The sequence below is a fragment of the Stegostoma tigrinum genome, chromosome 9, assembly GCF_030684315.1.
Source record: "Stegostoma tigrinum isolate sSteTig4 chromosome 9, sSteTig4.hap1, whole genome shotgun sequence".
NCBI classification, from domain to species: Eukaryota; Metazoa; Chordata; class Chondrichthyes; order Orectolobiformes; family Stegostomatidae; genus Stegostoma; species Stegostoma tigrinum.
The window spans coordinates 39,673,130-39,686,614 of NC_081362.1; the positions used below are offsets into that span (position 1 = coordinate 39,673,130).

At 40.6% G+C, this 13,485-nt stretch overlaps 1 protein-coding gene across 1 annotated transcript in view; it reads left to right on the top strand.

The window, feature by feature from the left end:
* The first annotated feature begins 414 nt into the window (after window positions 1–414).
* The window catches only part of si:ch211-130h14.4 (uncharacterized), a 110,878-nt gene continuing 97,807 nt past the window's right edge, over window positions 415–13,485 (top strand). The window contains exons 1-2 of the mRNA XM_048536839.2: window positions 415–466; window positions 1,863–1,960. Coding sequence (XP_048392796.1) covers window positions 1,889–1,960 — 72 coding nt within the window. The 5' untranslated portion in view covers window positions 415–466; window positions 1,863–1,888. The remainder of the gene's footprint in view (window positions 467–1,862; window positions 1,961–13,485) is intronic.

A 13,485-nucleotide genomic window follows, 5' to 3' on the forward strand; every position in this document is an offset into this window, starting at 1 on the left:
TCACCCCATCCGATAATGGGACTGTTAATTAAACTAAGATTCGAATAACATCATTTCGAAGTTAGGGGACAGGCGTGTTTTGATTGTAGCGAGTACTGAAAACATACTCTCGTTTTTAAACATTTGTAATAAGGATGGCAAGTCCTTAAAACGTAAGTGTTGTGAAAGGTTCAAATAACAGGAGAATACAGGCCAGCGGGAAGAGTTTCTGATATGGTTCCGAATAATTCCCCAGCACTAACTGAAGAGCGCATACCACGTCTCAACTATACAGCAGAACCCTAGTTACTGGCGGCGGTTTATAGCTTAAAGTGCTCGAGATCCATCGTTATAGGCTGCAGGACTATTAACACCGTTCGCTTTAAAACCAGAAGTGCAGCGAGTGGGCGGGATCCTTTCAGCTCAGCGCCTCCAGTCTCCCAGAGCAACAACACTCATAGAAGTCGCTTGTTTGGTCCCTCTTTGGGTAAGTACTGACTGGGGCTATACAGTGGTCTGTTTTGATTACTTGTCTTTGGCGGAACCTTTGTCATGTCATCCGAGATTTTTGTTCCCCTTATACCAGTGAGACGTTTCTTCTCCCACCTCCCCACCTTTTAAAATTGGCTTTCTGGCATGGGGAGAGTGGAAATAATTCCTGAGATACAGTTTGCCCTTTATCTTTACTGTATAATATCCAATAGAGGCATGTTGTATATCGACCCAATTATTTCCGCATGATTTATTCACAACTAAAATTGACTTTGCTTAATTAGGTTTAGTTCAAACGTACGTTCAAAGTTAGTAGCTATTGTGTAATTGAATCCAACATATCAATAAGTTTAAACACACACAAAAAACAAAGTTGCTGGAAAAGCTCAGCACGTCTGCGAGGGGAGGTGGGAGTTAACGTTTCGGGTCTGGTGACCCTTCCTCAGAACGCAACAGGTTTTGTTGACTACATTTGAGGCGCTGCTAGCCAATTTAGGTGTAGCTGTTCTAAAATTAGATATGCTAAGAGCCACGTATTCATTTCAATTCAGACTTCTAATGCAGGTGGCAATTATTTTCTCGTTCCTGTCCCTGCTAGCCACAGCACACCCCAATGCAATATTGTCATGGTATGCAATATAATATCTTGCCATATCACTACACCATGTCATACTAAACCATATCACGCCATGTCATACACTAACTCTCATCTGAAAAAATGGATAGAGAGATAAAAACAGAAAGCAAAAGGAACCATCCAGGTGTCCATCAATATTCGGGGAGATACCATTAACTAGAATCTGAACTGGACCAGTAGCAGATCAAGGTTGGGGGCACGGAGGTGGAGGCAGTGAATAACTTATCTCCTATCTCCCTAATGCTTGTTCATCACCTACAAGTTGAAAAGTGATGAAATATTTTCCACTTAGCTGGATGAATGCAGCTCCAACAACATTCAAGAAGCTTTAAACTATCCAGGATAAAGCAGCCCTATTCACTCGCAGCAGCACACTGCAGTCAGCAAATGGGAATGTCTCCATGTGCCAGGTTCTCTCCAAGAAACTATATTGTATCACTGTTTCTTCAGTGTCGCCAGGTGAAAATCCCGGAAGTCCCCAGCAGCACATAGGGTGTATCCACACACCAAGAACTACAGTGATTCAAGAAGGCAGCTTAACCCACCATCTCAAGGACAATAAATACTGGCTTTTCCAATGACACATCCCATGAATTAATTTTAAGAAAAGCATTGGATTTAAGTAACGAGCAAAATATTGAGAACCAGATGCAGATGAGTTGGAGAAAAGTAAAAATGCATGAGTTGAGGCTGCTAAGAAGATCCATGTCCTAACCCTGCAGTTTGTAATTATCCAACGTTTATTTCATTACAGCTGTCCTGGTTTCTCTCCATCTACAAATGACTACACACAAAAAAAGCACCTTTCCTTCTCTCTTGGATGCATGCCTTCCACCTCAGCACAAAAACCAGGTAAAACCCATCACCTCAATTACATGATAAACCTTCCAAGTAATAACTATTAGTCTCCTGCAATACAACAATATATTTCTAGTTGGGATGTAGGTATGGAAATATAGTTTAAATAAAGTGATCAGTACTTAAATCTTTCTTAATAGTACATCTATTATGTATTCATTAAAGTAAAGGATGTCAGGTGAGGGTGGGTACTGAAATGCTAGAAACACTAATATTTTACAGAAGTATGTCAAAGTATTTTCTTAACATTAAGCTACTTTGAAGTGCATTGACCTCTGTGAGCAAATTGATTTTTCCCTCTTATTTCAATGCTATGTCATAGCAGTAAGCCCTCTTATGTGGCACAGACCAGATGGTCATTAAATCACCTGCTACATTGCCCCAATAATATAGTCATAATGCAGTATGATACCACCAAATGTACACTTGAGGGATAACTCTTCCCTCTCTGGAGGTGGTAACTGAGGTCATGACAGGGGAAAATAATCAGATGAGTTGGCCCTTACTCTTCTTCCCCTAAACAAAAGTGTTGGGTGAGGTGGTATATTGAACGCCAGCAATTAAGAACTTTAGGTTGTCAATTAATGGCCACATATGGGCCTCAACTCACCATTTCCCTGATCATTTGTCTGTCCAGCAGGCAAGAACAATAATTAGTTTCCCTGGTTGGAAACTATGACAAGATGGGGGGAGCTTATCCTTGGCCCCAGTCTTTTAGCAGTCAGACACAGGGAGGCCAGGCAGAGCTTGGAGGCTAAGAAATTGTAGATAGAGACACCAAGAGACAAAGGGGTCTCTGGAAGCTCAAAATGCCAGTTGAGCTAACCTGTCTTCATCAAATACTTTCTGAAAGTTCATACAAATAGTAGATTTGGACATGCCCCTGTCCATTGCATCAGTTACTCCTTTAAAGAGTTCAATCAGATTCATCAGGCATCACCCACCCTTTACAAATTCACATTGCCTTCCTCAAATTAGTTGAATATTTCTTGGTGGTCAGTCACTAAGCTTAATTAAAGACACTAACTAAACCTGTGTTGTTATTAACTTTGTCATGGAAATAAGAACTGCAGGCTTTATAAGCTGCACAGCTTTTCCAGCACTCCTTGTAAACCACCCAGAACAGGATAGGTTACACTTCTCCCAAGAAAGTCGGGGTCTCCCATCTACCCATAATCATCCAGCCCAAATACCCTCTCTCCCACCCTGACACAATTAACTTCTTTGCTTGCAGTGTGATGTTTGCTCTTCCCCTACATTCAGCCCCTGCTTGGCCACAGTTTCAGGTTGAACAAGACAATTCAGAAACTCAATGTCCTCCTCAATCCTGAGCTGGCTTTCCTCAATCCTGAGCTGGCTTTCCGACACTATGCACTCTCAATCGGCTAAATTATTACCCTTTTCTGATCTGTCTCGACGTACTTGCTGTGGCACTGCTAACTCTTGCTTTTGTCACCTAAAATGGAGCACGGTTCTGATGTCCAGCCATCCTATTTCCTCCATCAACTTGAGCTCATTTTTAAACTCTGCTGACAATAACCTAAACAAAGTGCCACTTGCACATTACCCCACTGTTGTCTTGTTACTGGCTTTTAAGCTCCAGCACCTCAGATTTGACAATCTTGTTACCATACTCGAAACCATTATGGCCTCACATGTTCCTGTCTGTAACCTTCTCCAATACTGCAACTGGCATCTTGAGCTTCCAGAGACCCCGTTGTCTCTTGGTGTCTCTATCTACAATTGCTTAGCCTCCAAGCTCTGTAATTTCCTCACTTTATTGCTCCATTTTGCAACCTCCTTTTTTGATGCTTAAAACACAGCCCATTGCAAATTTTAGTCACTCTTCTTAGTAGCCCTTGTTGATCATGTTTCAATGGTTTGGGATATTTTTCCATATTACAGCCTCTATATGTAAATACAGGTTGTTTATTTGTTTGTTTTTTTGTGCTATTTCTCTGCCCCTCATCCTGACGGTGCTCATCCATACTAAAGTACAACAGTATACCTACTTTAGCGCAAAACCAAAATACTGCCAACGCTGGAAATCTGAAATAAAAGCAGTAAATGTTGGAAATGCTCAGTAAGTATGGCAGCATCTGTGGAGAGAAAGTAAATAAAAACAGTGAAAGACGAGAAGAGATTGTTACGAATGTAATAAATTCAAAATATAAATAAAAGGAAGGGCAAGCAAGAGGGAAATTGGATTTTAAAAGCGGCACAATGGGGGGGGGGGGGGGGGCACCTTTTTGGAATTACCATCCAGTGTCCCAAGAACGTCTGAAAGACATTAATCTAAAATTGGTGCCGAAGGTATTTCAGATGCCATTGCTGCCATATTAAACAGACACTTACATGTGCAAAAGGGGTCAGTGCAGAACACAACGGTTGACTCATGCAAGATCTGGCAGATTTGCATTTTCCACCATTCTATTTTTATAATGCTATTTTAAAGACTAAAATGGAATTTTAAAATAAATAAAATGCTAAAAAGCACAAACAAGATTGTTTCTATTTGATTTTCAGCATTTTCTGTCGTGATTGTTTTTCTTGTAAGATAGAAATTTTCACTAATATTAAGCTTCTATCTCCAGTCCCATTTGCATGTATTCTATAAGACAGACTATCAACTTTAATATCCACATTGTAATCTAAGTTAGGTGATATATTTGCATATTTAGATTTTGGTCCAGCACAATGTCAGACCTTTATAGGGTCCTTTTGTTCCTAAGTGTGCATTGGCCTTTCTAGTACATGTTCTTCATCACTCAGGTTTAGTGCATGACATTGAACCGTGCCACAACAGTTAGTCATCAAAAAGACAAAGCAACATTGCTAAGCACTTTGTCATGGAAACTCATGACAACATTTCCTTCTTATTCAGCTCTTGCCTTTGTATTTAAACTCGTGAAAGCCACTGCGCACTATGCTCCTCAACAGAAGTAAAATAAGTTAATTCCGTAGAGAGCCTGAAAGCAGGGGAAAAAAAGAGACAAACAACCTTTCTGGGAACTAAACTTAGTTTAACAGCTGTCATTTAGACAGCCCAAAACATTTAAATTTGTAAAACAGACTTGGCTATTTCTCAGTTTTATTCAAAGCCCCAACAATGGGCACCCACAAAAATGACAAGGTAATTGCTGCCTGAAGGATGGAAGCATTATTTGCCTTACCTCTATCGTGCTCAGTGTTACCAGAGCGACAGAGACATAAATCTTGCCTTACCTCTCAGGCAATGGAATGAAAGGACAAAGGCGGACCATCCTTCAATGAAGGGAGGAATAAGATACTTGATCACTTAATTAACTGAAGAATGATAGACCTTGTTGGTACTGGTATAGTGAGTAATGTGGGGGCAATTAAAGCTGCTTCAGTCACATCTGCACAGAATTTGTAGTCAAAACATTTGCGGCAAAATGTCTTTTTAAATAGAATGAGTGAATTAGCTCACTCCAAACTTTGATAAATTTATTTTCAGCTTCATAAATCTTGTGTAACTTTGATTTCCATCTATTTATAGATTTTTTTGAACAAAAAACAAGTTTGTTTAATCTTCATCGAGATTGGCCAATTGATTTACAATTGACTTTAAGTTTTGGCTCAGCAAAATGTTCTGCATTTTTGTCAAGTGGGATGTTATCCATGTGTTTCCAAAAATTCCAAACACCAAAACTGAACCATCATATTTCTACTAAATACTTGCACAAAATGTGTTTCATGACTCTCTCCATGTCTGCAACTTAACGTTAGTATCCTCCCTCACATAGTGGGAGTTTATTTCCTATCTTTCTATGTGTCTTCCATTGGAAAAATAGAATGAATGATTTCCAGGCTTTCTTTCAGAATACTCTTTCCTGAATGTTGCTTCAGAACAGCTGCTCACAGAAAATAATGTTCCTTTATTTTCTATTCATTCATGGGATGTGTGCAATACTAGCTGGTCCACCTTCTGCAAATGACATAAAGCTGGTGAGAGGGTGAGCTTTGAGGGGGATGCTTCAATGTGATTTGGACAAGTTGAGTTAGTGGGTAAGTGTGCTCTATTAGCCATGCAATGAGGATAAATGTCAGGTTATCCGCTTTGGCAGCAAAAAGAAGAAAACCATGATTATCTGAGTAGCGTTACATTAGGAAAGAGGGAGGTGTAACAAGACCCCTGGGTATCCTTGTATATCAGTTGCTGAAAATGTGTGCAAATGCAGCAGGCAGTGAAGAACAAAAAAATTTGTATGATTCATTGTGAGAGGAGCAGGTTCAGAGGAAGGGTCACTGGACCCGAAACATTAATCTGATTTTATTTCACAGATGCTGCTGAGTTTTTCTAGCAACTTCTGTTTGCATTCAGGAGCAGGAACTTTGTGCAATTGTATAGGACCTTGGTGAGACCAGACCTGGACCACTGAGTGGAGTTTTAGTCTCCTTATCTGGGGAAGGATGTTCTTACACTCTGTCCATAGCCAGGAAGATTTATCAGTCTGATTCTAGGGATGGCAGGACTAAAGTGTGAAGAGAGACAGGATCGGTTAGGACTGTATTCACTGGAGTTTACAAGAATGAGGGGATTCTCAATGAAACTTGTAAAATTTTACCAGGACAGACAGAATGTTCCCAATGACTGGGGAGTCCAGAACCAGTGGTCGCAGTTTAAGGAAATTGGATAGACCATTTAGAATTAGAATCCCTACAGTGTGGAAACAGGCCCTTCAGCCCAACAAGTCCACACCGAATCTCAGAGCATCCCAACCAGACCCATCCCCCTAATCAACACCTCCCTGAACACTCTGGGCAATTTAGCATGGCCAATCCAACTACCCTGCACATTTTTGGACTGTTGGAGGAAACCCACGCAGACACGGGGAGAACACGCAAACTCCACACAGACAGTCACCCGAGGCTGGAATTGAACCCTGGTCCCTGGTGCTTTGAGGCAGTAGTGCTAACCACTGTGCCACCATGCTGCCCATATTTACAACTGAAATGAGGAAAATTTTCTTCATCCAGAGAGTGGTGAACCTGTGCAATTCTCTGCTGCAGAAAATAGTTGAAGCCAAAACATTGGATTCAAGATGGAGACAGATATAGTTCTTGTGGCTAAAGAGATCAGAGTATGAGGCAAAAATGGGAACATGATACTAAGTAGGATGATCGGACATGATTTATTTTGAATGGTACAGCAGGCTGAAAGGGCTGAATTGCCTACTCATGTTCCTGTTTTTCTATTTATCTATGTAACAACTAGGCCTGTAGTTCTGGCTCATGTGTGTTATGAGTGCACAATGGTGATGTCAGCAGCATCAAATCTTGGTCAAGTGAGTTGGCAAGAGATACACTGTTTCTGGTAACATTACTATTTGTTTCTTTGTCACTTTTTCTCCCCTCCCTAATGTGAAGACCCCAGTCTGAACATGATGAAATGAACAGCTTGTTAGCCTTCTTAGACAGCGAGTGTTGCCAAGCTACATGATGTTGAATCTAGATTTTTCATGATTTTAGTCAGAAGTACAAACTCCAGCAATTTTTGTAAATGGTTATTTAACTCTTAATGCATCCCCTCTCAACTGAAGGACAATGAATCTATTCCAGCATCTAACAATAACCCCAGCTGAAACCATCTAACTCCCTACAGACCGAGCAATCAAATATGGGTCATCCTGGTTATGTGGCTTCACTGCTCACAAGATGAACTTGCTAAACTGTCTTGAGAAATTTTGTTAGCTACTAAAATCTAATTCTTTATGCTTTTTAATAAAAGCATCAATGGTAAGTAAAAACATTGAAAAAAGTGGGACAGGCTTACTAAATTAGGTAGTAATGGTTGACCTACCATAGTAATGGTAAGCTTGGGTTTTAGAACCATCCCAGATATGAGAAATTGCAGTGTTTTCCATGTGCTAGAAGCAACTGTGCTGTGAATTGGTGAGGAGAGGAGGGTCAGGATTGTGTAGGTCTCTGTACTTGGAACTTTGAAGAAACTAGAGAGAAAAATATAAACAAGCATTGACTTTAATGATTCCAGTAATATAGACAGCAGGTTATGGGAAAGGTATTGCTGATCAGATCTCTGCAGTCATCTGACGTCTGGTTTCCCAGGCAATCAAACCTCATCAGATTGTAGTATAATATTCCCCACATTTTCATGTGACTTGATATTATGACTGAAATTACCAAGGTTTTGTAACTAAACCTTTAACTTTTAAAATCTAATATTTAATTAATTTGAAAGCAACACATGGCTCATTGATTTTGATAAGATGTATGTAAGATCATAGAGACATACAGCAGGGAAACGCCCCTTTGGGGCGACTTGTCCATGCCGACCAAGGTTTCTTGACTGAACTAGTCCTTTTTGTCTGCATTTGGCCCATATCCCTCTAAACTTTTCCTGTCCGAATGTCTTTGAAATGTAGTAATTTTACTCACCTCTGCCACTGTTACGCCTCTTCCCACTATTACTAACTGGGACAACGTAACAGTATAATGACGAGCAAAACAAAGACCAGCATGAGAATTCCTGGAGGCCTGGTTGTCAACCACTAGTACCATTTAAAAATACATGTTGAAATACACCCCATCTACATGCCACAACAGAGCAAAACTGCAAACAGAACTACGCACCATAACAGACTGGACCATGTACATTCAGAACGGAACAGAACATCACTTCAACGGAGGCTAGACAGTTCTGAAGATGTCACTTGTGGGGATTAAATGCTAGCATGAAAACCAGTCAGCTTGATGCTGCAGAGAGATTCTCCAGCATCTGCAGTTCCTAATGGGATAACAAGGTGTAGAGCTGGATGAACACAGCAGGCCAAGCAGCCTCATGCTCCTGTGATGCTGCTTGGCCTGGATGTTCATCCAGTTCTACACCTTGTTAGCTTGATGCTACACTTAGTTTGACTACCATTTTGCAATTTTTTTTTAATATTTATAGAAAACTGAGGTTCCTTTTTGTTGCCTGCTGGTATGTTCCTAGAGTTACTTTGCTCTTTTATACCCTTTCCATTGACTTTTTCTTTGGCTTAGTTCGCTACTGTATTATTACCTGAAGATCCTTTTATAAACTTACTGAAGATAAATACTTTTATGTTTAATTATATTTTGTCCTGTTAGGATGCACTGCTCCTCCAGTTCTGCCTCGGGAGCCCACAACCCAACGGTCTCAATGTGGACTTTACTAGTTTCAAAATCTCCCCAACCCGGCCTCATCCCATGACCAACCTCCCTTTTATCCCCACCTCCTTGACCTGGCACAACCTGCCCATCTTCTCTCCCATCCATCTGCTCCTTGCACCTCACTGACCAATCCCCACCACTCCCTACCTGAACGCACCTATCACCATTGCACCTACCTTCCCCAGACCCACCCCTCCTCTCTCTATTTATTTCAGAACTCCCTTCCCCCTCCCCTATTTCTGAAGAAGGTCTCGACCTGAAACGTCAGCTTTCCAGCTCCTCTGAAGCTGCTTGGCCTGCTGTGTTCCTCCAGCTCCACACTGTGTTATACCAACTTCCTTGTCTTATCTTCCTCTAACTGTAAAGATTAGCATTCCATCAGACTTGTAAATTATTATCCAAGCCTGTTCATGATATTTAACAATCAACATCCCGCGCCCCCCACCCAAACCCCTGTCTAAACTTTGGACTTTCACTGTTTCGAGCTTCTTGCCCTTCAGAAAGTTCTTTCACCCTTTATTTTTGGTTCAAAGTGGATGACCTCACATTTACCCATATTGAAATCCTCTTGCCACAGTTTTGGCTAACTTGTTAATACTTCTAAGTTTAAACATCTGTTTACTTCATTTGCATTGCCATCTGTTTTTGGTATCATTGGCAAATTTTAATGTGTCTTCCTTTACTATTATCTAAATTGGCAATGAAAACAGTTATGAATTGAGTCAATTGGGAGGAACACAGCAGGTCAGGTAGCATCAGAGAAACAGGAAAGTTGACATTTCGGGTTAGGGTTCCTTCATCCTTTCTAATGAAGGGTCTCAACCCGAAACGTCAACTTTCCTGTTCCTCTAATGCTGCCTGACCTGCCATGTTCCTTCTGCTCCACACTGTATTGATTCTGACTCCAGCATCTGCAGTTCTTGCTGTCTCTTAGTTATGAGTTGAGACTACTAGTAGTAGCCTCCCAATTCAAGTACCTGCCCAATAACCTTTACTGTGTCTTCTTCTACTCAGCTAATTTTCTAACCGGGTGAATAATTCTGCCTTCAATTCCACAAGCTCTAACTATAGGTAGAAGTGTCTTGAGGGATTTATGAAATGCCGTTTGGAAAATGACATAAATAGCATCCAAAAATATTCCTTTTAGACATCTTCAAAAAAGTCCCAATCAGATTAATAAAAGCTATGCTGAAAATTTTTAAGGTTTTCAGTTACTCAATCTTTAATTATAGACCTTTCACAGATAGTAGAGTCCTAGATCTAAATTTCCAATCTAAAGAAATGGTTCCTGAATTGAATAAACGTTGGAAGAATATAGTTCAGACATCTGCAAAGTACTCGCATCCTTTTAATATCTTTTGGATGGAAACTATCTGTTGCTCTTTAGTGCCATTCATTTCTTCATTTCCATTTATTTTGTTTATGTTTACATTAATATTTTCAGTCCCTGTCTTTGTTTTACAGTTTCCTTGGGATGACGGACATACTGACCTCTTCCGCTATTCTCAGTACTGATGCAAAGTAAATCATTCAACATGCCTGTTATTTCCGTACTTACTTTAAGAGCATCAATATTAGTTTTCAAACGGAAAACATAATTTCTGGCCTTTTTTCCTAATGTCCTTAAAGGTTTTTTTTGTGTTGCTTTTGATATCTTTTGCAAGTTTCTTTTCATTCTCTCTTCTTGGTAGTGTTTTGTTACCCTCCTACTGTCAACTTTACTCATGAAATAAATGTTCTTGCACAATTAGGCCACTGACTAAATGTAATGTGGCATGCCCCTTGTTGGTTCTAGGAACAAATGAACATAGGAACAGGCATAGGCCAATCAGCCCACTTAGCCTGACCAAAACAATCATGACTACTCCAACACTTCAATGCCTGTTATTCACTCCATCCCCATAACCTTCTGCTCTAATCGGAAATCTATCAACCTCTACCTTAAATATATTTAAAGACTGAGCCTCTAGTGGTTCACAACATCTAATTAAAATAATTTTCCCTCATTTCAGACTTAAGGGATGTCCCCTTATTTTTAAATTAAGCTTCCAGTTTAGATTCCTCAAGTAGGGGAAACATTTCACATGCATCTATCCTTTAAATATTTTGTAAGTTTGAATGAGATCATCTTTCATTTTTGGAACTGAACAGTACAGGTCAACTTCTCTTCATAGGATGGCTCCACCTTCCTGCGATCAAGTCTGGTGAACTTTCCTGACCCCTCACCTGAGATATGATGACCCTCAGGTTAAACCACCACCAGTCATGTCTCTGTAATAAGAGACCAGTCCAGTGGCCCAGTAGAACAATGGTGACATTCTCTTTTTATATTTTACTTATGGAAATAATATTTTTCTGAGATAATAAGATAAAAACTGCACAGTACTCCAGGTTGAAACAAATCTTCACTACTCCTGTACTCAGAATGTCCTAGGATATACTGTTACAGAAAATTATCCTGAATACAATTAGGAAATTTTGCACCTTTCTGACTAACTGACCATTTTGTAAGAAAGTTAAAATGCACAATTAAACCATTGTGCTTTTCCTATACTTGTTTTATCACTGCTGCTACTAGGGCCTTTGCAGAATTCCTATTACTGAGACATTGCCATGAGTGATGTTTGGGTAATCACATGCCAGCTTGAAGAAATGAGAACTTGTTGGAATCTTGCAGACTGCTTGTAGGAAGAGGCCCTGGTCGGGCAGTTTTTAGTATGTTGTGCCCATGGGTGTTTAATGTTTTAGCAAAGACAATGGGGAAACCCTCCCACAACTGACTGAGCTCTACCCATGAACAACTTCACTTTCTCCATGAATACTTTAGGAGCCAGGTACTACCCTGTAGTGTGAAATACATACCTCCGCTCATCTCACAGGCACACAAAATAGCTGAACAGAACAGATGTAGCATGATGCAGGTAATGGTTAATGATGCCTATAACTGACTCTACAAGTACGAATGGGAAATTTCGCACCAAAACTCACAGTACCTGAACACTACAGATGAGCAGTGGACTATAACCTTAGAACAGGCCATCACCATCAATCAACACAAGACCAAAGCTAAGAAGAGACACAAGTTGCAGGAGAAACTGACCAAACTGATCCACCACAAAGCCTAGGACAACAAACCCCAGACGCATGGATAAAGAAAGCTACCCAGCAGACCACTCGCAGAAACTCAGAATGCTGTCCTATTACACGGACTGAATTAAACCACAAAGAGGCAAACACAACAGATTTCATGGCCGCCCTGGAAACCACATTAAAAGACAACAGACGTACAGATGAAATGCAACAAGCTGTCTGACAAACTATAATCCCCACAATAAGCCGATGGAACGAATAGGACACCCTGAGCACATCTGAGAGAAAGGCACTAGATGAACTCCAAGAAAGACAAAAGATGTATGCCCATCATTATGAATAAACTGGATGACGTTGAGAAAGCATATGCATTCCTTGCAGATACAAAAGCTACCAACAGGTGGCGATAGACCCAATACCGCAGCCAGGTGATAGGATCACCAGATACTGAAGAGACTAAAGGATACAGGACAGATAACCAAGACAGACAACCAGAAGGCATGAACATCCCCACTTCTGTGGACTTCCTAAAGCACTCAAACCCAACATCCCCCTCAGACCCATTGTCTCCCTACTGGGTACACCTTCACGAAAACTGGCCAAGGACCTACAACAGAAGCTGAAACATTGAATTAACGGATCACCCCATTCCATCCACACAACCCAAGAATTCCGAAAACATGTAAAAATCAGTAATGATTAGACTATGGTATCCTTTGACATCACAGCATTATTCACGTCAATTGACATCCCACTAGCCAGAGAAATACTGGCCACATTATGAGACGAAGCAGGAATGCAAACCAGCAGCTTGATCAGCAAAGACAACATACTCAAACTACTAACTTGTTCCTCACCACAAACTTCGTCTTTAATGGTTAAATATACAAACGGATCAATGGCACACCCATGGGGTCACCCATCTCGGGACTATCGCAGAGGCAGTCATGCAAAGACTAGAACACACTACCCTCCCAACATTCAATCTAAACTGTGGATCTGGTATGTGGACGACACATTTGTCATTATTAAACGCACCATCATAGAGACTCACCACCTCATCAACATATTTGCTGGCATTAAATTCACGAAAGAAGAAGAAAACAACAATCAGCTTTGGACATCGGAGTTGAACGTATGACAATGGGGAGTTACACACCTCAGTAATATCGGAAAGCAACCCACACTGATCAAATCCTCAGTTTCCACAACAACCACCCCAACATCCACAAACAAAGCTGTATTAGGACACC